Source organism: Apiospora aurea, assembly GCF_038362705.1.
Source record: "Apiospora aurea strain CBS 24483 chromosome Unknown utg000004l_segment0_segment0, whole genome shotgun sequence".
NCBI lineage: Eukaryota > Fungi > Ascomycota > Sordariomycetes > Amphisphaeriales > Apiosporaceae > Apiospora > Apiospora aurea.
In genome coordinates this window covers 4,388,125-4,412,349 of record NW_027117391.1, presented here as the reverse complement: position 1 = coordinate 4,412,349, position 24,225 = coordinate 4,388,125, and the positions used below count along the sequence as shown (strand labels likewise).

General features: G+C 54.3%; 6 protein-coding genes across 6 annotated transcripts; 4 read left to right on the top strand and 2 right to left on the bottom strand.

Annotated features, from left to right (window-relative positions):
• Positions 1–5,218: 5,218 nt before the first annotated feature.
• PG986_006128 (uncharacterized protein) lies at positions 5,219–6,484 on the top strand (the record flags this gene model as incomplete). The annotated part of the gene is made up of 4 exons (XM_066842350.1): positions 5,219–5,429; positions 5,471–5,993; positions 6,058–6,248; positions 6,309–6,484. The coding sequence occupies 4 exons, from the start codon at positions 5,219–5,221 to the stop codon at positions 6,482–6,484; spliced, it is 1,101 nt and encodes a 366-aa protein (XP_066702212.1).
• Positions 6,485–7,323: 839 nt separating this feature from the next.
• Positions 7,324–10,737, bottom strand: PG986_006127 (coxI translation protein CYA5; the record flags this gene model as incomplete). The annotated part of the gene is made up of 1 exon (XM_066842349.1): positions 7,324–10,737. The coding sequence occupies one exon, from the start codon at positions 10,735–10,737 to the stop codon at positions 7,324–7,326; it is 3,414 nt and encodes a 1,137-aa protein (XP_066702211.1).
• Positions 10,738–11,667: 930 nt separating this feature from the next.
• On the top strand, positions 11,668–13,641 carry PG986_006126 (Signal recognition particle subunit SRP68; the record flags this gene model as incomplete). Its single annotated transcript, XM_066842348.1, has 3 exons — positions 11,668–11,858; positions 11,925–13,061; positions 13,119–13,641. The coding sequence occupies 3 exons, from the start codon at positions 11,668–11,670 to the stop codon at positions 13,639–13,641; spliced, it is 1,851 nt and encodes a 616-aa protein (XP_066702210.1).
• A 291-nt stretch (positions 13,642–13,932) lies between these two features.
• On the top strand, positions 13,933–16,544 carry PG986_006125 (diphenol oxidase; the record flags this gene model as incomplete). Its single annotated transcript, XM_066842347.1, has 5 exons — positions 13,933–14,808; positions 14,953–15,714; positions 15,842–16,038; positions 16,103–16,299; positions 16,423–16,544. The coding sequence occupies 5 exons, from the start codon at positions 13,933–13,935 to the stop codon at positions 16,542–16,544; spliced, it is 2,154 nt and encodes a 717-aa protein (XP_066702209.1).
• A 553-nt stretch (positions 16,545–17,097) lies between these two features.
• PG986_006124 (uncharacterized protein) lies at positions 17,098–19,257 on the bottom strand (the record flags this gene model as incomplete). The annotated part of the gene is made up of 3 exons (XM_066842346.1): positions 17,098–18,971; positions 19,033–19,159; positions 19,228–19,257. The coding sequence occupies 3 exons, from the start codon at positions 19,255–19,257 to the stop codon at positions 17,098–17,100; spliced, it is 2,031 nt and encodes a 676-aa protein (XP_066702208.1).
• A 1,891-nt stretch (positions 19,258–21,148) lies between these two features.
• Positions 21,149–23,660, top strand: PG986_006123 (uncharacterized protein; the record flags this gene model as incomplete). The annotated part of the gene is made up of 4 exons (XM_066842345.1): positions 21,149–21,174; positions 21,274–21,342; positions 21,407–23,512; positions 23,573–23,660. Coding segments are annotated over 4 exons (2,289 nt in total), but the record flags the coding sequence as incomplete, so codon positions are not given.
• Positions 23,661–24,225: the final 565 nt, after the last annotated feature.

Sequence of the window (24,225 nt, the reverse complement as noted above, 5' to 3'; positions counted from 1 at the left end):
CCACAACGCGGGAAAAAACCAGACCTATTTGCCGTGGTGGCAGAGGTCGGCAGGCGGGACACCACGCGACACCGCCCATTGACCAATTGATGGATTCACATTGTTCCAATGATTGGGAATACGTCTAGTCATAGCGGAAACAACTTTGGAACAGGAGAATTTTTTTCTTCCTTCTCTGGGAGCGTGGGAGCTTTCTGCGGGCACAGTCAGCAGTCAATGGATGGAATGGAAATGGGCTGACGCCCAATTTCCGCACACAGAACTTTGTTTCTGGGTAGATGCGCCTCGCCTCGACTTCTGTCGTGCTCAAGTGGGCGGCAGAATCCCACGAGCAAATGGGTGCACCATGCATCTCTATGAGGTGTGACACGCCAAAGTCCCTAGAGGAGAAGCTCGGCGCAGAAGCTCAGCAGATCGTCAGGCGTTGGCTGGGGTACGATCCAACCTGCAAAGCACAGGCAGCATTTATTAATAAACAATTGATGATACCAGACTGGCCCAACCAACCGAACCGTCCCATGCAGCATACCTACAGGGTAGGGTTGTCTTCTGTTGATTGACGGCTGTCTTTTCTTGCCTCACCTCATCGACCTGCGACCCCAAAGCGAGGCGGCGAACCAATCAATCCCTTTCTAAGGAAAAGGCATTGGCAATGTACAACTGGCTAGGCCCTGCACTCCTCCCCCGTCTCTGCCTGGTGCAACAACAATAACAACACCCATTAATGATTAGATGAGGAGCCCTCTAATTCCAGCTGATTTAGCACCACGCGATATACGTTAAGGTTGTTGTCCATAAACATCCTATGGCATAGCGCCTCAGCTGTTCTTGTTCTTGAAGCTCCTTTGCCGCCCTCTTCCTTTGGGTCCATGGTCTACGCCGCAGGCAGGACAGACTTCACATGGTTTCGAGGTGTCCAAGGTTTCGGTCGGCCGCATCGCCATGTCGTACATACATGGCTCCATACAGTCTCTTACTCAACCAGGTATGTACTTCATAGGCAGATGCCCACCTTGGTCGCCGTTATGCGCATCATGAACATACCTCACCTCAATACCTACCTAGGTAACTTACCTAACCGGTCTTGTCTTTGTCTGCCTTCTTAGTCATTCATCGGAGGCTAGGGCAACACTAACCTTGCTGCGAGGACTTGAAACTCACGGGTGTCCGGCCAACTTTCACGGGCACTTGCTCGGTATATTTACCCAAGTCTCAGACGAAGCCGCTGTCCTGTTGTTCGCCACGATTGTGATTGGGCTGGTGACTGCACACCGCGAAAGCTTGTGTCCCCTTGCCCCCCTCCCCCCAAAAGCTATCGCCGACCCTTCCCGCAGCATCTCCCCATCATCTGGTATTTCAGAAGGGCCGAGCGAAATAACGGCGCCCAACACCAAAGAACGGGACCTAAAATTCGGGCCATCAGCAACTAACAAAATGGGATGTCGGAGATTGCCAGTGCAGACTTAATGCAGGAACGGAGGCAACATGGTTGGTCCACCCCTCGATGACCGCAGCTTGGCCAGGGCTAGCATGTGCAGAATATGTGCGTGACTGCATGGATCTAGCTAACTAATCAAACATCTACCGCGTCGTAGTGCTTCTACTATGGAGTCGTGAGCGAGCGCACGACAGACAATAAAAGCGTGACGGGTCATCCCTGCCTGTCTTCGGTGGATAGCGCTGGATGTCGGGTACGAATTGCAATACGGCACGCGCAGCGGGTAATTTGGCAGTTTGCTGTCATTTGTCAACCATCTCGAACATTGATTCCACCGTCCTACTCGGACTCGTCCCAAGGCCAAGTCTAGCCTCTAGGTCCCAAACTACGAGCCGCTGCGGGATTGCTTTGTGCGCATTTACGGTGACGAAGACTCTGCCACCCCACAAACTTCAATCTTATTGAACAACGGAAAACCTTGCAACGGAACACAAAATTTGCTGCTATACGTGTACTACTACTTGTCCACGCATTGTGGGTGGCATCTTCCAGTGCCATCTTATTAGTAACCCAGAATGTTTGAGATCCGTTTTCTCGGGATGGGATGGGCTGGGTTGGATGCGCCTCGTCGGTGTGACCTGCCATAAGAGAGAGAACGCACGGCCGAGACAACCGCTCTCTGGCTCGAGCTCGATCGGGTCTGCCCATGCGGCAGGTGCTCATGCAGGCTGAAGAACTCTGCAGGCGAAGAAGAAAGCATTAACCTACGTGCATCTGCGAGCCTGGCGATTGACGTACCCGTTCAGTGTCAAAGGATCCGCCAGCTGACTTGACGAACTTATCATTTGCGAAGTGCCCCGACAACGGGCCGGCCAGTCGTCTCCTCGGGCCTCCGAAAGAACATGAGGGAGCAATACAGACAATACAGACGCAGCGAGACCACCAAGATCCTCTTGGAGAAAGTGCCTAGATTGATTGCCGGAGCCAACACCTCTGAGGGATATACGCACACATACACCACGCACACACACTCCTCTTAAGACACCTGCAGCCCTCCTGCGCGATGAGTGCAGGTCCAACCGTCTGCAGTCTTTTCGCACTCTACGGATCACCCCTCTGTCTCGACCCTCCCCCACCAAACGCCTAGTGGCGCCCAGCGACTGGACGGCGACTCAGTGTTCCTGCCTTAGCCGGCCTTCCCATGGAGAACGGAGGCAGATCTTGCTAACGTGCATTCTAGACCTCGAGCGGTGGCTTCATCAGAGAGAGGCAAGAAAAAATTGCCATCTTTCGACGTTTCGCATAAGGACGCATCTGCCCTTATCGCCTAGGTCTAAGACTGCTACCGGCACTGCGTACAGGCTGGGTGGCTCTTTGCGGCTGGCACCAAGCCTGCAGCCCTTCTCTGGTGGCAACTGCATGTGGGATCGGGGTGCGCTCGTCGCCACAACAACTCGAAAGCTTCCCTGGGTCAAAGCAATGGGCTGGGCGAAGCCCAGATAGCATTGCTGCACTTCAAGTGTCAGCGATGGCGTAGTTGTGGACGCTTTCGTTCAGAATATCGCCCCTTTTCGGCCAGAATCAGCTGTCAGCTAGAACATGGCGCATCGCCGCAGTCACATGTTAGTCACCCATATGAAGAATGATCTAGGCATTTCTCTGGTATGTGACTATTCGGTAGTGCCCTTATTTTCGGGACTATCTCAAAGGGCATGGGCTGGAGGTTGCCAGTAATTGAGCATTGGGGTGCGGCAACGGGGCCACTGCCGCCCAATGCATTCGATGTTGGGAAATCCAACTTATACGCGTGCGTGTGTACGTACAGGCAGTCCGAGCTATATGAGTTTGGCCGGTTAGCCGCACATCGGTCCCGTGTTCTTGTAATAAGTATGCAGTAGCCCTACGGAACGCTACTTCTATGCTTTCTTTTCTAGCTGCAAACCTGCACTTGCTGATTGACATCATCACAGAATACGAGATGTTTCATCGGAGAAAAAGTCCCGTCTGCGGCGAACGCTAGATGAGGTAGCCCGAGCATACCAACATATATACATGTATGTATCCAGCCATTAACTAACTCTTGAGGCTCATAACCTCTTGATGGCCGGGCCGCACACACACCTACGTAGCCGTTGCTTCTCATGATAGGGCAGTGTCTATTGACCCATGTATGTGATAGGCGTACTGCATGTGTACATACATAAGGCCCGCCCAAGTTGCTCCTCTAGAGATCTACAGATAAATGGTTATCTAGGCATTATGACTTTTGATATTTAGATCGCAGAGGCCACTTCTTAGCCAGGCTGTGGATGAAGAGCTGTTCTATGTTTCACGGATGTTTCATAGCTGGGTGATCTCAGCCTATAGCGTGGCATGGAGATATATAGACCTCCTTACGATGAAAACCGCCGACCTGGCCCTTGAACATCGAACTCATGGGGTTTAGGTATATCAGTTGCGACCATTGCTATAGCGGCCTCCATACGATGCGATCGCGTCTCTTTTACTGCCGACTCGTCTCCATCACAACTAAGTAAGTAGTAAATAACATTTCGTTCGCGCATATCTTGAAGCGACTGCGGGCGATTCTGCCGAGCCGCTATACCCCTGGCGCGGCCCTTGTGAGAGAATCTGTAACGATGAACCCGGTGCAAATCCCTATCTGGGAACAAGAAACAGAGTGTGGATGCAATCATACCCTATCTCAGTTCGTCCCCAGGCCAAACTACGCGAGAGCGCCAAATGGGGTTTTCGAATGGCATTTTTTGCGCAATGGGCTCAAGATGGTAGGAATACACGTCAATGCTATCTTCCTAGTACCATTGCATCGGCGATGATGTCGCAGTGTAATCTACTCCCCCCAAAATTTGCGTGCAGGGCAAGGATCGCTATAGCCATTTGTCTCCAATGTCGATCGGCCATGTTAATCCGTGGTGTTTTGTTTTAATGACCCCTCCCCCTCCTCAGTCGTCCATCGTCGGGCCGGAACAGTGAAGATGGATGGATTTTGAGGGTTTAAGGCTGAGCGCAACCCCGCATTCCACCGCAGCTGATCAGCAAGAAGGAACAGCACCTGGGCCGGCAGCTGGGGCTTGGAGATGGATGTACCCCAATTCAAATGCAACTCTGCTGTAAGCAGAGTCACTGCCATTTGGTGCGTTGATTGATTCAATGTTGTTCTCTTGCGGGGGACGGTGGCAGGAGACAGCGGCCGCCTGGATAGATGGAATATCGGGATGCGAACACAGTCAAGCCAATACGGGGGAGTCAAGGAAGGAGTCATTCTAGCAATCCCATCAATCTTATCACGTTCCCGTTTCCCACATTCCACAATCGTTCGACAAGTTTGGTCAGCTGGGGCCTTCTCTTCCCTATTCCATGCCGGTTCAGGGACTTCCCTCCCCTTCGTAGCAGTACCTACTTAGGTAAACTACACACACACCGGCCTCATGACATAACAATAAGCCAATTGACTCCTGCCTGTAAAGCAATAAACCCACCAGCCCTCCGACCTCCCAGCGAGCATCAGCACCGAATGGGCAGGTTGCCATCAGCCTTCCCTGAGCTCTTCTTCATCCCGCTTCCGCCCGTGGGTTGCAGGAGTGGACAAGCGCTGAACCAGTCCGCCTCGGCGATACCAGACGAGGGGCGACGTCACGCACCCTGAATGCCGAGAGCAGGTTGCAGTAGTGGTACCTCCAACCGCACGAGCCGCAACAACATATATTTCGATCCCGTTGAAAGACGGAGAGGAATAAGAAGAAGCAGAGCAAAAGGGCCATGGCTCCTGATTTGAACTCTCTTCCTCCTTCATCACCACCACCATCACTGCCCGCCGCTGTTTCACGCAGTATGCACTCGCCCAACTCCAACGCTGAGGCTAGCATCGCTCTGAGCGGTGAGTCTCCACCTCATGCGTCCCGCTCCGGCTCCATCTCGCTCCAGGCCGCCGCTACCATGAACGCAGGGCTCCAGCGAGAACCTACACGGCGTAAGTTGCCCCCCCCTCTCCCTCCCCATAGCTCCCCTCAGCACGGCTTTGCAACGTCTTTGCCCAACTAACTCACGCAATCGCCATTTCATGTCGCAGGCTCCTCGAGTGGCTCCCTTCTCGCACCCGACAGTCTCCCTCCGCCGGCCGTCGAAGATCCGTCGTTCTCCACAACCTGCAATTGAACGACCCGTCCATCCCATCCCCCGGCGAGATGGTTCACGAGAGCACCGGCGTCGCGGGCGGGCACAGCAGTGTCAGCCCCCAGCCTATGGTGGGATCGCCATCGCTGTCTGGAGGAAGCACCCATCACCGCGACAGAGCCCCGAGCCTGGGTGAGCTCCACCAGGAGCTAGAGGCCGAGCAGGAAGCCCAGGTCAACCGATTGCTGCAGATGATCCGCCAACAACAGGTCCAGCTGCAGCACCTGCAAGCCGCCCAAGGCCAGCCCCAGTCCACCGTGGCGGCCGAAGATGGCACGCCAACCTCGGAGATATCGAGCTCGCTGCCTCATCAGCAAGCCGTCCCTGCGCCCTTGTCGCCATATCCGCCCCTCCCCCCTCTGTCGAGCTCGACCCCCGCGATCCCCTGTCATCTCGCACCCACGCAGCTCCTTCGACATCAACAGATCGGAAAGGCCCTCGCGTCGATCCAGCCATGCGACATCGTCCCCACGACTAAGGTCCACCTCCATGAGTGCTGAAGGTGGTGAGCCCTGGCTCCTGGGTGGCGGTCGTGACGAGAGTGCTTTCTACCAAGCCGAAACCCAGTCCTTGATCCGCGAAAACCAGATGCTTCGCCATCGTATTCGAGAACTTGGTAAGTTAGAGAGATCTCCGGGCTCACTTTATTTGGAACATTATATCTGACAGTCTCCAGAGCGACAGGTAAACGACCCACATGCGCATTCATCTGTTACGCGTGAGCCTACACACCCGTCCCACCTACTGCAATCGACGTCAATCTCCGAGGACAATGGCGGTGGTGTCGGGCCGAGTTCTGTTGCAGTAACGGAATCCTCGACCCCAGCGGCCAGTACACCGAAGCATGAATAGTTTTCGAGACCGACGTTTGTCTCATGTACTTTGATACATCCTACAATGGGATTTTGATCCGACGGCGTTATGGGGTTTTCTACAATTTGTCTAGGACTGTCATGAATTTGAACCAGAGACCCATAAGGACAACGGCGTTACCGGGGGTATGATATAGGGTCGGCATAACCGAGAGACGAGCCAACCCATGGCAGCAGAGTGTGACAATCAGTTCCTCTATCAGCATTAAAAGTCGACAAAAGCATACAAGTGTATTATACATACAGACGTACCTATGGTGATGGCCCCTATAAGTAAATCGAAGGCTTCACTGTCGCCTCGAACTCTCGTAATGAGTTCTTGAAAATTATGAGAACACAACCAGCATGCCTGGGTCTGCGTAATCTGCTACAATAGTGCCTTCAGTTTTGGCGAGCCGCCACTTGTTTGGTCGTTTGGGAGCTGTGACAGTTTATAATGTCTAAGCAGTGATAATGATGATATACTCCCTTAACTTAAGGGGTGCAGGTATTGAAGACTGAAGTGTGTTATGTAGCAGTTCCACAGTTTCACCGAGTATTGGGTGCGAAACGTATTCAAATCAGCAAATATATAAACCAAAAATTTATAGTTATACAAGAGACATTTGATATATGCTACCAGGAGAAAGATCTATCTTTCTTGTCCGCGCTCTATACACACATCATCATTGTACACTTCCATCATCATCATCATCATCATGCAGAGACGTATCCCCCCTCTCGTCTCATTTCCCCCCATTCTTGTCGTTCCCACTCAAGTTTATGCAAAGTATATGTTACATGACCGGTCACATCCAGAGTCTCACCCCAGCCGTGCATCTACTTCCGTTGCGTAGCATCATCCGTGGTATCGTCTCGATAGGCATCCTCGTCATAAAGCTCATCGCTGTCTTCTCCCTGTTCGCCAAGATAGTCGTAGCCCGTATACATATCTTCATCAGCCGGTCCGGAGCCCTCGGGTCCTTCTGCTCTCTCACGTCGCATCAAGACATCGCTGGGCTCGGCGCCCTCGAGAATCTGGCGCTCGACGTCGCTGTTGACAGCGGTCATGGATATGATGGCGCGATGGGAGCGCGGGGTGTTGCTCTCGACATGGCGCATGAGGCGCGCGGCCTCGGAGGACCAGGGGCTCATGCGATCGAGCTCCATGTAGCCGCGGGCGAGGTAGTAAAGGGTGTGGGTGACGATACGCATGAAGCGGGGCGCGGCACCGCGGCGGCGCAGGTCGAGCGGAAGCTCATTCTTCATGTTGGCCTTGGCGCGCGCGACGGCCCAGCCCGTCCAGGTAGGCATGAGCCACTCCTCGCAGATGTCGAAGGCGGGTTCGTAGGCCTTGAGGCGCACAAGGTACTGCACGTGCAGGTTCCAGTTCTTGGAGTCGATCTCGAAGCCCGCGGTGCGCACCTCCTCCATCAGCTTCCGCAGCGTGACGGCGTCCTCCAATGCCATGCACATGTGCTGCATGACCTCGAGGCCGCCGGACAGCACGTACACGTGGCGCGGCGAGATCTTGGGGGTAGTGGCGTCGCCCTCCAACCAATCGGCGGAGACTCCACCCTCTTTGGCAGTGGCAAACATCATGTCCCATATTGCGCGTACTCCTTCGTAGTTCTTCTCCGAGTACTCTGCCCACATTATGGAATCGAGAAGTTGGATTGGCAGCTGTTTAGGAGACTTCTTGTCGCCATAGACGACCTCGCGGTAGAGGCCTACCAGTTCCTGAACTCTTGTCATGTCCTTCATCTGCGTGAAGAGGTAGATCAACCTGCTGATTTGGAAAGCCGCACGGTCCGACTCTAAAAGACGACTACCAGCCGGTGTCTGAGAGTTTCGTGTCGACCAGCGCCGTGGGGCTTCATTCTTCGAGGGCCCGAATGATTTATAAAATGCCCGGATCGACTTTGCCACCGAATTCGTGAAAGATGTATTGCGACGTAGCTCTGGGGGCATCTTGTGCCATTGTGTCAGGGCCGTCATGACCTGGGTCATGGTCGAGGAGGTTGGCTGGATGCCGCAATCTTCCATCAACTTATGAACACGAACGACCAGATGAGGTTCTCCCGTCTTGATGAAGGCGCCCATTAGGATATGAAAATGGTCCTCTTGTACCTCAAAGGCACGCTCCTTGATGGCTACTGCCAACAAGGCAAGTGCATGTTGCGGCTGACGACAAAGAGCCAACCCTAGCAAGAGTTCTTGGTACGTGTAGTCGTCATAAGGAACATCCAGATCGGTCATGACATTGAGTAGTCGGTTGATACTCGCGAGGTTCCTACGGATTCCGTACGCATGAAGCAGTCTGTTCCATAACCATGTGTCTTTCAAGCCTCTTCTGGCGGATCGAATGCAAACATCTTCGGCCTCATGGAAGTGTTCGTTTTGACAATAAGCCTCCACGAGAGCAGCAAGTGTGGCGGAGTCGTTGTCTATAATGTTCTTCCGGCGCCCTCTCCTATAAAGATCAACGGTGAAGCCCAGGTCACCTCTTGAAGCTGCCATTTGCATCAGCGTTCCATAGCTATACCTATCCGGACCAACAGCTACTGAGAGGTCATCGAAAACGCGAATGGCATTCTCGTAATCTCCCGCTTTGACATGGGCGTTGAGAAGGATATTCCAGCAATGGCGGTTTGGCTGAATGCCGAATTTCCCAGAGATGTCATCGAAAATGCTCTGTACATGCTCCACCTCTTCTCGAACTGCGTGGACCTGCAACAGATGCGTGAAAGTGTCATCGCCCTGTAGTACGTTGAGAGAGGCAAATTGTGTCATGTAGTCGCTCCACAAGCTGAACACGCGCTCTTTGTCGCCTTGTGACGCATAGAAACCCATAAACTTCTGGAAAGCACGGCGCGAGGGCGATTCGTAAAATTTATGCCAGTCGCCCCAAAGTAGTTCAGCGCCGGCGAGCTTGGCAGAGTTCTGGCTCAAACCGATGAACGCCCGAAAGGTCTCATGAAGTACGGCATGGCTTGGTGAGGCACCCTTCAAGGCTCGATATATCTTATACACAGAGATATGAAGTTTTCTGCGATTGGGGTTGAAAGGGCGCAAGAATTCCTCAAAAGCGAGGGGATCTTTCGTCAGGCGGAGCAGAGGCTCAACTTGGTTGTCTGCACAATTCACAACCGCCCGCCTGACAAGGAGCTTCAGAAGTGGTTTTCGCCCCTTTACAGGTAGCGTCTTCTCCTCGCTTGTGAAGTAATGCCTGAAGCCTAAGACCTTTTCGGCAAGGCCAGAGACAGAAGCAACTCGAGGTAACTGGCTAGTTATACCCTCGAAATCCAGGCGCTTTGATAGAGGTTCATAAAACCTCCATGTTTTTGCCGCAGACTCTAGGCTCGTTGACTTGAGAGCAGAAGCCAACAGCATATCCAGCGCTTCAATCAAGGCTGGATCAGATATTCGGGAGAGACCAATGGCTTTACCAAATATATCCAGTGCCTCCTGTTCATTCCCGAGGTTCATTTGAGCTGTCAGGCCTGCCAGAAAAGAGTAGCTTTCCCACTGATCCGGGCCCAGGTGCTGAAAGAGCTCGGTTATCTTCCATGAATCGGTAACACGATGGGTCTTTGACAGGAAGAACAGGGTCTGGGCACGGTAGACTTCCCGAGACTGTGCATCTAGGGCGCTATAGTGGTGCCATACTTGATCAGCCTCCTCGGGATCGTCTCTTGCCAGAAGCGTTGCCAGTTGCTTAGCGTAGGATCTATTCCTCGCAACATCACCCACGCCGTTTCCAGCAGCCGCAAGTCCATCCGACGACGACTCTGTCTCCTCAGCGAGAGCGCCTGCATGTTCTTGCTGCGCCGAACCTTCCCCTTGAGAATCTGTATCGGCCTGACGCAAAGAAGCAGAGGACGTATAGAGCCGAGGAGAGACTTTGGCGAAACTCTGAGGGGGTCGTTGGGGGTCGAATCGGTCGATGGAGGCGGGGGAAAAGCGGCGCAAGAAGGCGACAGTGCCACTCGGGTAAAGAAAGTCGAGAAGACAGGTCGAGGCACGTATAGCAGGCGCGGACGCGAGCCCTTCAGGACTCGAAGACTCCATGTTGGTGGTGTCGAACACCCCATGCATCAGAGCTTGCCATGCATTGCTGAGCTCGACATCAGCAGCGCCATGCTGCCAGAAAGCCGTGTGGAGCTGGCGCCTGGTTTGAAAAGACTTTGTTGCACCTGGAAGAACTCGCTGTAGGCCACATGGTTCGAGGCTGGCGGCTGTCTTCTCCAGCATTGGAGAAAGGAATTCTATGAGCCAGCGGCTTCTGCTATTGCAATGCTACGGAGAAGAGAGGGCTCGGCGAGAAGATACGAGAGAGGGAGGAATTGCGCAAACTCTCGTTCGACCTTGTACAGGCAACAGACATGAGCAAGCTAGTCTCTCGGAGGTAATGTGGCAGTAGAAGGGGTCTACCAACAGGATATCATGGCAGCCGTCTCGACAATTGGTATGTGGTCGGTGACGAAACGATGATCTAGGTACCCAGGTAGGTTTCTCATTCATAGACACTGCAATCCTCCAGAATTGGCGAGGGGATCATTGACGTGGCTGTGCTATAGGTGCGAGGTCGGATTGGGATTGGGATTGTTAAGTCAACATCATCGACGTTTTTTTCCCCTCGACCCGTTCGGCGTAGTACCGTGAACCGAGTCGGACATCAGTTTTGGCGGCAGTACGGGATCAGCTTGAGTGGGGGCTTGCCAGCAGCCTCCAGCGGTAACTTCACCTACCTACCTGAGAGGCGTGTGTGCTGTGGCTGATAGGTCAACCGAGCGAACACGCTGTGGCGTCCTGACGTACATCTTAGGACCTTTGTGAGGAACAGGAGAGATGTTTGGGGGAACTAATGAAAAAAAAAAATAGCAGTCGATGATATATGTATTTGTCAATCAATAACCCTCGCGATCCTGCTCAGGATAAGCCGTAAAGGGGAGTTTTGTCAATGTGCTCAAGTCGTACACAGAATACGGTCGAAGTGCTCCTCCAATCAAATGGCAATTGCCTACCCAAAGTCAAAGAAGACACCAAAACCACATCCCACATTTTCAAAGTAAGCCGTAGAGGGAACACGGCCAACCCCACTATCGCAATCACCTCTTGTTGAACCACTTGCACCTCAGCACCAACGATCGGTCCGCATTGACCTGACCAGCTTGCGCCGCCATGGACATCACCGAGTTCGTCGTTTCGTCTAGAAACGCCGCTCTTCTCTACGGCGACTATTCCACCTACCACCGCCAGTCCACCAAGAAACTGGCAAACTGCCGCAGGAAGCTAGGCCTTGCGACCAAAAACCGGGGTAAATTCGCAAAGAAGGGAGATGTCACCGCAGACCAGATTTCCCAGGACCATGCGTAAGTAGCCCGGTCTGCTTTCCCTGCCCTGCCTCGAGCGCTCTTGGCCAACTCGTCGTGCTACAGATACCTCCACCTCCTGCTTCTCACGGCCGAGCGAGCATGGGCTCATGGCATGGAGCTGAAGGCCATTCACTCCACCGACACCAAGGGCCTCGCCGGCCGAACAAGATCGCATATTGTATCGAGAATCGCAAAGGGTGCCCGCACTGCCGAAACCGCTGTCGAGCTTCTTTCCCAGAAGGAAGCTAGCGGCGCAAGCCTGAACGATCTGCTCGAAGCACGCGCATATGCCTCCATGATCCGAGGTGCTGCCCAATTTGAGAACCATAGCTGGGAACCCTGTGTGAAAAGCTACTCCGTCGCACATATCATATACTCCGCACTGTCCAGCGCCCAGAAGACCGACACCTACAAGGACCTTTTGTCCGAGACAATAGAGCCATCTATACGTTATGCTGCTTACCAGATCAAGATCCCTCGAACCCTGACGATCCCCAGCATTGCACGGAAAGCATTCCCCAGCGAGCCCTCTCTGGTTGAGGCTGTCAACCAGCTGGACTCCAATTTGCTCAAACAGGGCAGCCCCGATGCCCAGAAGGAGCAAGGTGATGCGCCCAACGCCCCTCAAACAATTAACTGGCGAGGGCGCGAGGTCAAGATCGAGGATGCCGCCATTGGCACAGCGCTAGCATCGACTGACGCTGCAACATCCAAGCTCGCCGAGAAACTGAGCTCTGCCGAAGTGGCTCTACCCAAGGAGATGGCCGCTGCGTATGACGATGTCTTGATCACTAGCCAGGATGCGACTGACGCGACGAAGAGAGCCATCGAGGAGTTGAAGGAAGAAGGCGTGTCGCAAAATGACAGCCGGATACAGAGCCTACAGATAACCAGGACTGCGGTCAACTACAAGATGATTAGCTGGAGAATTGGGCGAAACCGAGTTTTGAGCGGCGAGCACGACGGAGCACTGCTTGACTCGGCTCCTAACACGACGCGGAAGGCCAAGAAAGAGGCGGGTACCAAGAAGCCCAAGGACGAAGCGCCTGGTCGTAAGATTGCGAGGCTCAAGGAGAAGGTGGTGCTTTACGATGCCACCCTGCAGAGCCTGGATTCCATCAAGGAACTCCCTGGTGTTGCCGCAGACGAGGAGTTGTTGGAGCAGCTCGATGCAACCTACAAATACTTCCATGCTCTCAAGTAAGCCATTCCCCTTCAGTCTAGAATGGAAATTGTAGGTACTAACAGGAACCTCAGGTGTCTATCGGTTGCTCGATCCCACTCCCTAGCTGGAAATTCTGTCAATGCTCTTGCCCTGACCAAGCATGCTCATGAGCAGTGCGAGGCGTCAGCAAAGTATTTTGCCGAGAATGGCCCCTCTTCTTCCGATGACGTATCACCCCAAGACATCGGTATACGCAAGAGCGAAGTGCAATTCCTGCAGCAACTTCTCTCTGGTGAGCTGCAGCGTTGTAGAGCATTGGTCGAAATCGACAACCTGCGCGCCAAGGCTGGTGCTTCCGGAACGAAATCAACAACCCCCATGGTCGAACGATTGTATGATTATCCAGCTGAAGGCGCTGAGCTTGAGAATCTGGTGGCCTACCCACCCAAGGTCAACTCTATTCCAGTGAAGCCGCTTTTCTTGGACGTTGCCTGGAACTACATCGACTACCAGGGAACGCAGACAGGTGCAGCCAACCAGGGGGCGGGCGAAAGCAAGGATGCTCAATCTTCTGCGCCGCAAAAGAGAGGATGGTTTGGCTTTGGCCGTGGTTAGAGGTGACGTTTAGATCTACAAATACCGAGAAATCAACCTCATGGCATTCCTGCTGAGCGCACTGTGATGAACCCCTATATCGAGACTAGTATGTAGAGAAGTTTCCGTAAGTCTTACTTTAGTTATGTAAGTTACGGTCGTGGCTGCCCCATGTTGCTGATTTCTAAGACAGGCCGGAGGGATGGGCTGTTATCACGCCAGGTGTTCATCCCTGGCACCAGTGATCACTTCTCCTGCTTCGTTAGACTGCCCAGATAATATTCTGCAACTGAACATGTTCCTCCAGCCATTATGCCAGGCCATCGTTCCTCTGGTAGTTTATCCCGGCTTATGCACGAGGGCCCAGCAAGTCCCGGGCAGGAATCGTGGCCCTCGTCGTCGCCAACCCTTTTCATGTGGACGAGAGGGAAAACCATCACCGCCCTGCCAGTCTTCGCAAACGAGAAACGCTCTTCACGCAGACAGGTCCCGCTATGGGTGCTCCTCGTGTGCGCCGCCTGCTTCTTCGTGAGTGCGCTCATCCTTGGGCTCGGGCTAGGACTGGGCTGTATAGCGCGTTATCGGGCAACGGCCGTACCCTCCGCCTTGACGTCACCGCCTTTCAACTACAGCAGCTTCTACGGGATCTCACCGGGGCTCGAGTTCGTGCCTATCGAGCGGCTGATCAACACGACGGAGCTCGAGCTGCGCAACCCCCTTGAGTTCTCCTCTGGCAATAATGATGGAGAACAGCAGCAGCAGTACTCACCTACGGTCCGCGAGTACGTCTTCAACATCACGCAGGCCCTCGCGGCGCCCGACGGGTTCCGCAAGCCCATGCTCCTGGTCAACGGGCAGTCCCCCGGCCCGCTCGTCGAGGCCGCGACGGGGGACGTGGTGCGCGTCGTCGTGAACAACGGCGTGGCCGGCCGGAGCACCACGGTCCACTGGCACGGCATCAACCAGGCCAACTCGACCTGGATGGACGGCGTCGCGGGCGTCTCGCAGTGCGGCATCCCGCCCGGCCAGAGCTTCACGTACGAGTTCCACGTCGACGCGCAGAGGGGTACCTTCTGGTACCATGCGCACCTCGGCGTCCAGTATACCGACGGCGCGTACGGACCCATAGTGGTCCGCGACCCGCGGGGGGAGATGGTGCCGCCGACGGATGAGGAGAGGATATTGTTTGTGGGTGATGTCTATCATGCCTATGGATCTGTGGTAGGTTCAAGGCATCTTTCAATTTGGCTCCTAAGCGCTGGTCGTCAGGGGGCGTGCATGTAACGGAAGCCTTGAGGAATCAAAAAGACATTGTCGCTGACCAAGTACAAGCTCTTGAACAGTTACTTAAATTCGTCCTCGAAATGGGTCCCCTTTGAATCCGGTGTCGAGCCCCTTGCCGACAACATTCTGCTCAACGGCCAACACATCTACGACTGCAGCGTAGTCTCGACAACCTACCCGCCCGACCTCGACAACGATCCCTACGCCCGCAAGGCCGATGACAGCGCCTCCTGCACCGGCGGCCGCATGTACACGACCAAGGTGAAGCCGGGCACCAAGCTGCGCCTCCGCCTCATCAACTCATCGAGCTTCCTCTCATACTGGGTCAGCATCGATAACCACGCGTTCACCGTTGTTGAGTTGGACGGCGTCGAGATCGAGCCCCTGACCGGACAGCGCGGGGTGTACCTTAACATCGGCCAGCGCGTCTCCGTCATCGTGGACGCCGACCAGACGCCGGGGAACTACTTCATCCGCGCGAGCCTGCCACAGACGTGCTTCCTGCCCTACGCGCCCTACACGAGCGCCGGGCTCGCGAGTGTCGGGCACGTTGGCAAGGGGGTCTTGTCCTACGAGGGAGTCGAACCCAGCGTGGCGCCCATGGGTGCCGCGGGAAATACGAGCAATCCCTTTGGCGTCGCAAACAACGGCGTGCGGGGTGGCGTCTGGGAAGGTTGTGACGACATGCCGTTCGACGTGCCGAAGCCGATGCGGAAGATGGACGCGGTGGAAGTCACGGAGGCCAACACGCATTATATCGAGTACATGTTCCGACAAGCGCAGGACGTGAACCGAATCTTCATCAACAAGGTAGGCAACCAAGCATGGCATTACTGGCATTGCCATCCCTCCTCCTAACCCCCTATTCCCCCGAACGTACACACGCATACTATCGACACTATATTCTCTATCGCTAAGATCTGCTGTGAACAAATAGACAGCCTATGCTCCTTTGCCTAATAACGCCACGATATGGAAGACACTTGACCAGAGCTTCAGCGCCGCCGGCGCCAACTCGTACAGCAGCTGGGACTTCGGGCTAGACCAGCAGGTACTGCTCGTACCGGATGCGAACAAAGGAGCCCAAATCGTGATCAACTCTCGCGACGTCATGGAACATCCATGGCATTTACAGTATGGGGCCTCTTCCCCCCCTTTTGTTGTCCTGCCCAAATCGACTAACCAATAACACCAATAGCGGCCATACCTTCCAGGTAGTAGGCTGGGGCCAAGGCCTCTTCGGCAGCAGGCCCAATGGCACGACCTGGAACCTCGTAAACCCGATGCGGCGGGACACCGTGACGGTGCCGGCCAACAGCCACGTCGTCCTGCGCTTCCTGGCTGACAACCCGGGGATGTGGGCGCTGCACTGTCACGTGGCCTGGCATATGGAAGGTACGTATAAAAAGCAGCGTCTTGGAACTTGTTTCGTTGCCCTACCAATTTCCCTTTCATTTTTGTTACTTCAAGACTAAAATCTCCAACGCGTGTTTCTTACTGATATCCCTGTTCTTATAGGTGGTATGTTTGTATCGTTTATAGAACGGCCGAGCGATCTTGTGACATTGGTACGCAACATGGACTCGCAGACTCGGAGTCAGAGCATGCAGTTTTGTGGAATGAATGACGGAAGGGAGTAAGTAGTACATGTTTCTCGTAGTAGTGCGGACCACGCGAGCAGCTCTGGCGAATAGATATACCTGTGTCGATACCAGATGACTGCACTACTATGTAGGTCTCTTCATGTCGTTATGCAGCTAAACGCAGGCAACACCAGTCCATGATTGTCACTTGAACGGGAAGCAAGAGGCATGATAATAACAACAAGGTTGTTTGGTTTGAGAGGGGATGTCATATTAGGTTTGGGTCGTGGTACGCTCTATATACACTTGCTCAGCCATGAGCCGCCAAATCCAGATGCTTTCAATGCGTAATCGTCAAAACCATGTGGAAGTAAAATCTCTTCCGACTTCAGACAAGAAGCTTTTTTTCGTAATCTCTCAGAACGCCCCATCCAGCCGCAGTTTATCAACACAAGATCTCCATAGCAGAGGCCGGGGAATCGATAAGAGCGGCAATATATGAGTACAAGGTTTGATGTACAAAGGGGTATGAAGAAGAGATGGCCCCATGATCCCCGCCTCAAATGGTCGTGGTATTTAAACAAGTAAAGAAATAGTCGTTATCAAGCATTTACTGCTTCTTCTCATCCTCAGGCTTGGCCTCCGATGAACCAGCCTCGGAGCTGCCAGACTGCTCACCGCTCTCGGCGCGGGCCTTGTGCATCTTGTCGAAGAGGTTCAAGCTGGCGACCTGGAGCTCATCGGTCTTCTCCTTGATCTCGGCCGAGGTGGCGGTACCCTCGCCAGACTGGCTCTTGCTGACAAACTCACGGAGAGAGTTGATCTTCTCGCGGATCGCGTCAGCCTCGGTCTTGTCGAGGCGGTCGGCGAACTCGTTGAGAGCCTTCTCGGTATCGTTCAGAACGCTGTCAGCGCGGTTGGCAGACTCAATGGCCGCCTTGCGCTCCTTGTCGGTCTCGGCGTACTTCTCGGAGTCCTCAACCATCTGCTCAATCTCGGAGTCAGACAGACCAGAGCCGGAAGCAATAGTGATAGACTGGTCCTTGTTGGTGCTCTTGTCCTTGGCGTGGACGTGGACGATGGAGTCGGCGTCAATGTCGAAGGTGACCTCGACTTGGGGAACACCACGGTGAGCCGGGGGAATGCCGACCAGCTGGAAGTTGCCGAGGAGCTTGTTGTCGCGGACGAGCTCACGCTCACCCTGGTAGACCTTGATCTCGACAGCAGTCTGGAAATCGGCAGCAGTAGAGAAGGTCTGAGACTTCTTGGTGGGGATGGTGGTGTTACGGTTGATCAGGCGGGTGAATACACCACCGAGGGTCTCGATACCCAGAGACAGAGGGGTAACGTCGAGAAGGAGCAGATCCTTGACTTCACCAGACAGGACAGCACCCTGGATGGCAGCACCGATGGCGACAGCCTCATCAGGGTTGACGGACTTGGCGGGGTCGCGGCCGAAGATGCTCTTAACCGACTCAGAAACCTTCGGCATACGGGTCATACCACCGACAAGGATGACTTCCTGGATGTCCTTGGCCTGGAGGCTGGCATCCTTGAGTGCCTTACGGACGGGCTCAATGGTGCGGGTGATGAGGGGGTCCATCATGCTCTCGAGCTGAGCACGGGTCATCTTGCTGTTGATGTGCTTAGGGCCGGAGGCATCAGCAGTGATGAAAGGCAAGCTGATATCGGTCTGGAGAGAGGAGGAAAGCTCAATCTTAGCCTTCTCGGCAGCCTCACGAATACGCTGGATAGCCATGCGGTCGTTGGACAGATCGATGCCAGACTCCTTCTTGAACTGCTGAACCAGGTGTCGGACGAGGAGGATATCGAAATCCTCACCACCCAAGTGGGTATCACCGTTGGTAGACTTAACCTCGAAGACACCGTTCTGGATCTCCAAAACCGAGATATCGAAGGTACCGCCACCGAGATCGTAGACGGCGACAACACGGTCGGCCTCCTTCTCCAGACCGTAAGCTAGGGCAGCAGCGGTAGGCTCGTTGACGACACGGAGGACGTTCAGGCCAGCAATTTGACCGGCATCCTTGGTAGCCTGACGTTGGGAGTCGTTGAAGTAGGCGGGGACAGTGACAACGGCGTTCTTAACGGGCTTGCTGAGGTAGGCCTCGGCAGTCTCCTTCATCTTGTTCAGGACAAAGCCACCAATCTGCGAAGGCGAGTACTTCTGGCCACGAGACTCGACCCAGGCATCGCCATTGGAGTGTTGAGTAATCTTGTAGGGGACCTCTTTGATATCTCTTTGAACCTCGACATCGGTGAACTTGCGACCAATTAATCGCTTGGTGGCGAAGAGTGTGTTCTCGGGGTTGACGACGGCCTGTCGCTTAGCAGCAACACCGACCAATCGCTCGCCATCCTGGGCAAAAGCCACTACAGATGGTGTTGTGCGGGCACCTTCAGAGTTCTCGATAATTCTGGGGACCTTGCCTTCCATGATGGCAACGGCAGAGTTTGTAGTGCCTGGCAGTCAAGCAGGTTAGCATGCGTCTATGGCGAGGTTGGAGGGGAATTGGCGACCTACCCAGATCGATACCGATCACAGCACCCTGGACCTTTCCCTCTGTTGACTCATAGCGAGCGAAGCTGGAGCCCAGAGGCTTTCGCATGGGCGCAGCCCAGCGGGCAGCTGATGTGGTTGCCCGGGGAAGCTGTTGGTAGGGGTCAGTATGGAGAAGGAATTGGAAGTCGAAATCAGGTCATGACGTGGGGGACTTACAGCTCTGGTGAAGCGCGCGGCGGACATCATCTTGTCGGCTGGCTGTGTGATTAAAATACAAAAAGAGGACGTATGGCGCAGAAGGGAGAATCAGAACAACCCTCGGCAGAAGGGAGGGAGGGAGGGGGGGATTTAGATTACAGAGTGAGGGAGATTGGAGATGATGGGATAGATGAGGAAGAGTCGGGTTATGAACTTCTCTGACGGAGGGAAGTTTTTCATGGGTTTAAAAATTCTGAGCTCGCCCGCGGCAAGCTCTCAGCTTTTTTTTTTCCACTGCCTTCTGCGTCGCTTCCACCAGAGCGACATAAAATTGGGGCCGGGCCAGGCCCGCCTTTCCCCCTCTAGGCTTAGACACAGAGCAAATCGGTAAAAGGCAGTTCTTGCCCCATAATCTCTGCTTTCTAAGTTGACTGCAGGTGGCAGAACAGGCCAGTGAGCAAGCAGTGAGGGAGCAGGCTAGACAGGCAAGCAGCAGTTGGACTTGCGCCTGGCTGCTGGCCCCGGCTGGGCGCTGCGACCAACCCGCCTACGTAGGTCCTCTCGCGGGGGCAACATGTCCTCCGACCTCGCCGGTATCCCCAAACGCCTCTGCTTCAACTGTGAAAGAGGCGTGGTTGTTCACGAATCATACATCTCGGGCCCGGGTCTAGATCATCAAGAAGTAGGTGCCTGCATATCGTATTCAACGACAGATCGAGTATGTAGTCTGCATCTGAGAAGGCAAGTAAGTAAGTACCTACATATTGTGCATATCGACATTGAACCAACCCAGGTCCTCTGAGAGGAGCGGGACACACGCCTTCCCAGTAGGTACTGTCTCGCCATACCAGCCTGGCCACCTCTACCAGTCTAAAGGAGCACCAATTGGACAGAGAGACAAGAGAAAAAGAGTGAGAGAGTGAGAGATGGATGGCATGGCATGGCATGGCATGGCATCCCTTCCAATGCCCCAATGGGCCAACCAGGCGCAATCTGTACATCGACTGGGATTGCTCCCATTCCAGACAACTGGTAAAGGTATGTACCTACCTATTGTTTATTAGCCTCCCTCGCAGTCCGATTCGCGCATGTAGTATCCGCAAATGGCTCGGGAGCCCAAACGGGGACAGTCGACCTCCAATTGCCGTGCTTATCGCAAATGTGCTGCGCTTGTTCCGGTTGACTGTCTGGTCCTGGAGGGGGATGTAACGCAACGGGGCAGATACATATGTCAGAATCTGTGTATGTTGCAAAATGTCATCAATGCAGTTGGGCCATCTGTAGGTGCATGCTCACTTAATAAACTACCTCATTTCACGTTGATATGGGAACTGGGGACATCTTGGACTGTGTGCTTTTTGGTGGACCACTTTGCACGTCATAACTATGAGACCGTCCTAGCATTTTGATGTTGCTTCAACTCATTCAACTCCCTCGTGTTTTGCTCCAACCGAACTACATATGTACCCAGGCAAGACAACCCGGGCCATATCACCAGATTCTTTCTCATCGAACATACACCTGTCGTCAATTGCCCAACGCCTACCCTCTCTATTGTTTCTATCTACCGATCCCGTCCATTTCTGCCGCTCTCCCTGTCCCCACAGCCAGGCTGCAGCCCGATCGACGTCGTCCTGGGTCGCTTACCCGCGTTCCATTCAGCCCACACCGTACAAGGTCGCCGTTGGCTGTACCTAGCTAGCATTGAGCGACCTTTGACGGACCTCTCAAAGCGCAGCGCAGCACGCATACCACGCCACCTTCCTAACTCATCGAGTCCGAAAGCTTGCGCCGCTCGTCCTTTGTCCGGATCGCTCCCATCGCACGGCCCTGGAAAGCCTTTCTTTCGCCCCGACTCCAGCTTCACCTGCTGAAGGCAACATCTGGTCTCTTGATAAATGCTTCAGTACCTGATTGATCTTTGCCATCAGTCGGCGTCATGCTCGTCCCGGACGAAGCGGCCAGGTTAGTCCCCGCCCTCCCTGCGACTGCCGTCTGATCGCGGTCCTTTTGCCAGCTGAAGCCATATTCGTGTCCGGTCCGACTGACTGACAACCTCTGCAGCTGTTGGCCAACCGAGAATCTGATTCTCAAAAAGGGGCGCAAGCACTACCGCACCCAGATATCACCCATGTACGTACGCGCGACAGAACCGACAAGAAGGGCTGCCCCCGTAGGCTTCGGGCACGACTAACAGATCGGCATCCTCTAGACACTGGCAACTCCGATCCGTCCTCAGTGCCGAAGGAAACGATGTGCTATATTACCCGACCGGAGTGATGAGTACACACATCATGCGCCTTGATACACGAACACGAGAAACGGAAACCGTGAAGGTTCTCAACTTCCATCCCAGGTGTATGGTGGCCAAGAACGGCTGGATCTGTTGCGGTGGGGAGAACGGCGAATTCGCGATCATCCGGGACATCGGACAAACTGAGGAGGGCCTCGAGGCCGGCAGCGCGAGCGTTCCCGGCGCAGGGGAGGCGGCATTGGCCAATGATTTCCGGTCGCATGGGTCTCCCCTCGGAGGTGACCCCTCCCTTACGCAGTTCAGCAGAGATATGTTCAATATGTTGGAGCGCCGGTTGAATGGTCCTACGAGATCGTGGACGTACCTGAGCAAAAAATTCGGAACCGAACGTGTCAACTGCATCACTATATGGCAGCCGGTGAAGCCGGCAGTTGCGCCGCCAGCTGCGCCGCCTCTGCCACGGACACAAAACTACGCGACACCCGTGGCGATTCTCGCAAACAACGATAAGACCATCACCATTGTCGGCCTGCAGGACTGTGAATATCTCGACGAAATTGAGTATCCGGATTGTGTCAACCGTGGCGTTCTTTCCCCCGACGGAACTCTGCTAGCTGCCATCAGCGATGATCCGTATCTCTACATCCACGTTCGCAAAGTTGTGAAGAGGGGCAAGCTAGGAGACTGTCCCGAGTGGAAGTTGTTACCGAGGATACGGCTAAAGGATCAGAAGAAACAGAGCCCCAGCGACTGCCGGGGGAGCTTTGCGGTCTGCTTTTCTGCTTCGGGCCGCTATCTCGCCGTAGGCACGCAATACGGAACCATCTCAGTGTTCAACGTTGCCGCCATTTTGGAGGCCAAAGTGGACCCTCTCATCACCTGGTTCTATTCTGCTCGTTTCCCACAGGACAATGCAGCTGTCCGAGATATGGCTTTCTGTCCTGGGCCGTTTGACTTGTTGGCTTGGACGGAGCACAGGGGCCGAGTCGGGATTGCAGACGCCCGCACCAATTTCTCCCAAAGACAGGTTATCGCTTTAGACACGCTCGAAGGGGTGGAGCGCTTGCCTCTGAATGACAGGAGCACCATAGATCCCCGTCTTCTTGATCATCGTAGTGACCGCAACGCAACCAGTGGAGGCGGGAGCGCGTCTCATCTCTCCAATCTCCTAGGTCGGACTGGCTCACCAAGGCCACTTCCCAATCCGGAGCCATCGGACACAGCTGACAGGCTAAACCACCCGTTTACTCAAGAGGAGACGGCCATCTTAGAGGCTGTTCAAAATGACCGGCGTCGCCGCGAGGCAAGAGAGGCGCGAGAGGCACGGGATCAACCGGGACAGCATGTTCAAAGAGGGAGTGCGGCCTGGCGGTCGACGGTCTGGGCCGAGCGTGTAAGTGCACCATCACCATCCAGTTCAATGACCCCGCCGCCTTCGAACCTTCGTCCAACGGACCGAGAGACCGAACAGACAGCCCTGCAAACTTATAGAGAAATTGCTCACATGCTGCGACAACAGCGAGAGACGCTCACCCGCATCCTTGAGCGTGAACGCAGCACCCGAGAAGCTCGCGACCCGACCCGGTTGGTCGTTCCTCCGTCCATTTCCGACCAGCAGGACCGCGAAAGGCGTGCGCCTACGCCGCGTCGACGCGGATCGGTCATGCAGAGTCTGTCCCAGAACAACGACTCGGCGTCAACCGCATCCGCATCCGCATCTAGGCCACAGGTGTCTTCTGGTGCCGATTTTGGCGTATCACTCTCGCGGGACTCACCTACGCCATGGGGTAGGCTTACGTCGGGCTGGGCGGACCTCGAGGCGCTCTACAACATTAGTGGAGGCGACGGCAATGCTGGAAATGACAGTACATCAAGAGCAGAAACGCTCAATCGAGCGCGGCGAGGAATACCGGTCATCAGCGATGTGTGGAACGACGACCTGTCGGGCTTCGCGTCTCGACAGAACTACCGGAGGCTCAACACGCGCGATCATCCTCAATACCCCGATGATACAGCGGGCCTTGCCTGGAGCGAGGACGGTCAGATTCTGTAAGTTGCAATCAAGTCGGATCCACGCGCAAAGACGTTACTAACTCAAGCCTTTTGCAGATGGGTGGCAACTGAAGACGGCGTCTATGAATTCCGCGTCAACCTGCAGGGGCGCAAGTATTTCCCCCCACATAAGCCTTCGTTGATAGTAATGGTGTATATTCGGAGTCGACAGCTGCGCGACTTGGCGTTTTGGGTGTTCATTCAGCATTCTGGTCCGGCGTTACGGTTGAGGAATTCTCGGTGCAAAGATGGCAGTGTTTCTGTTGACTGAGAAGGATACCATTGATTATTATTATTGGACAGGCGGACGAAATTTCCGATGCACTGTTGCTGCATTCCCATTCTAAAAGTCGGCCTTCTGCTTTTCATCAGGCTTCCTTTCCGCATCGTTGAGTGTACACAAGATGATTGATGCTGAGCTGGGCTGAGCTGAGCGTTTCTAAGAACAGCTATTCAGTGATTGGTGATTCGACGGATCAGATGGTAGCGGTACATACATATTCTGTAGTCTAAGTATCTGCCTGATTGTTATTGCATACCCAGTAGAGCGATTGACTGTGTGGTGGTTGGTTTTGGGCCGGTAGTCGATTCCACTATTAATGTTTCTCGACAGATTTAGTCTGCGATGATGGACACTCGTGCATCCTCTTTACTATTTTTTTCTTCTTCTTTCTTTTTCATTCCTCCCCTCGAGCATACTCGGTATATAC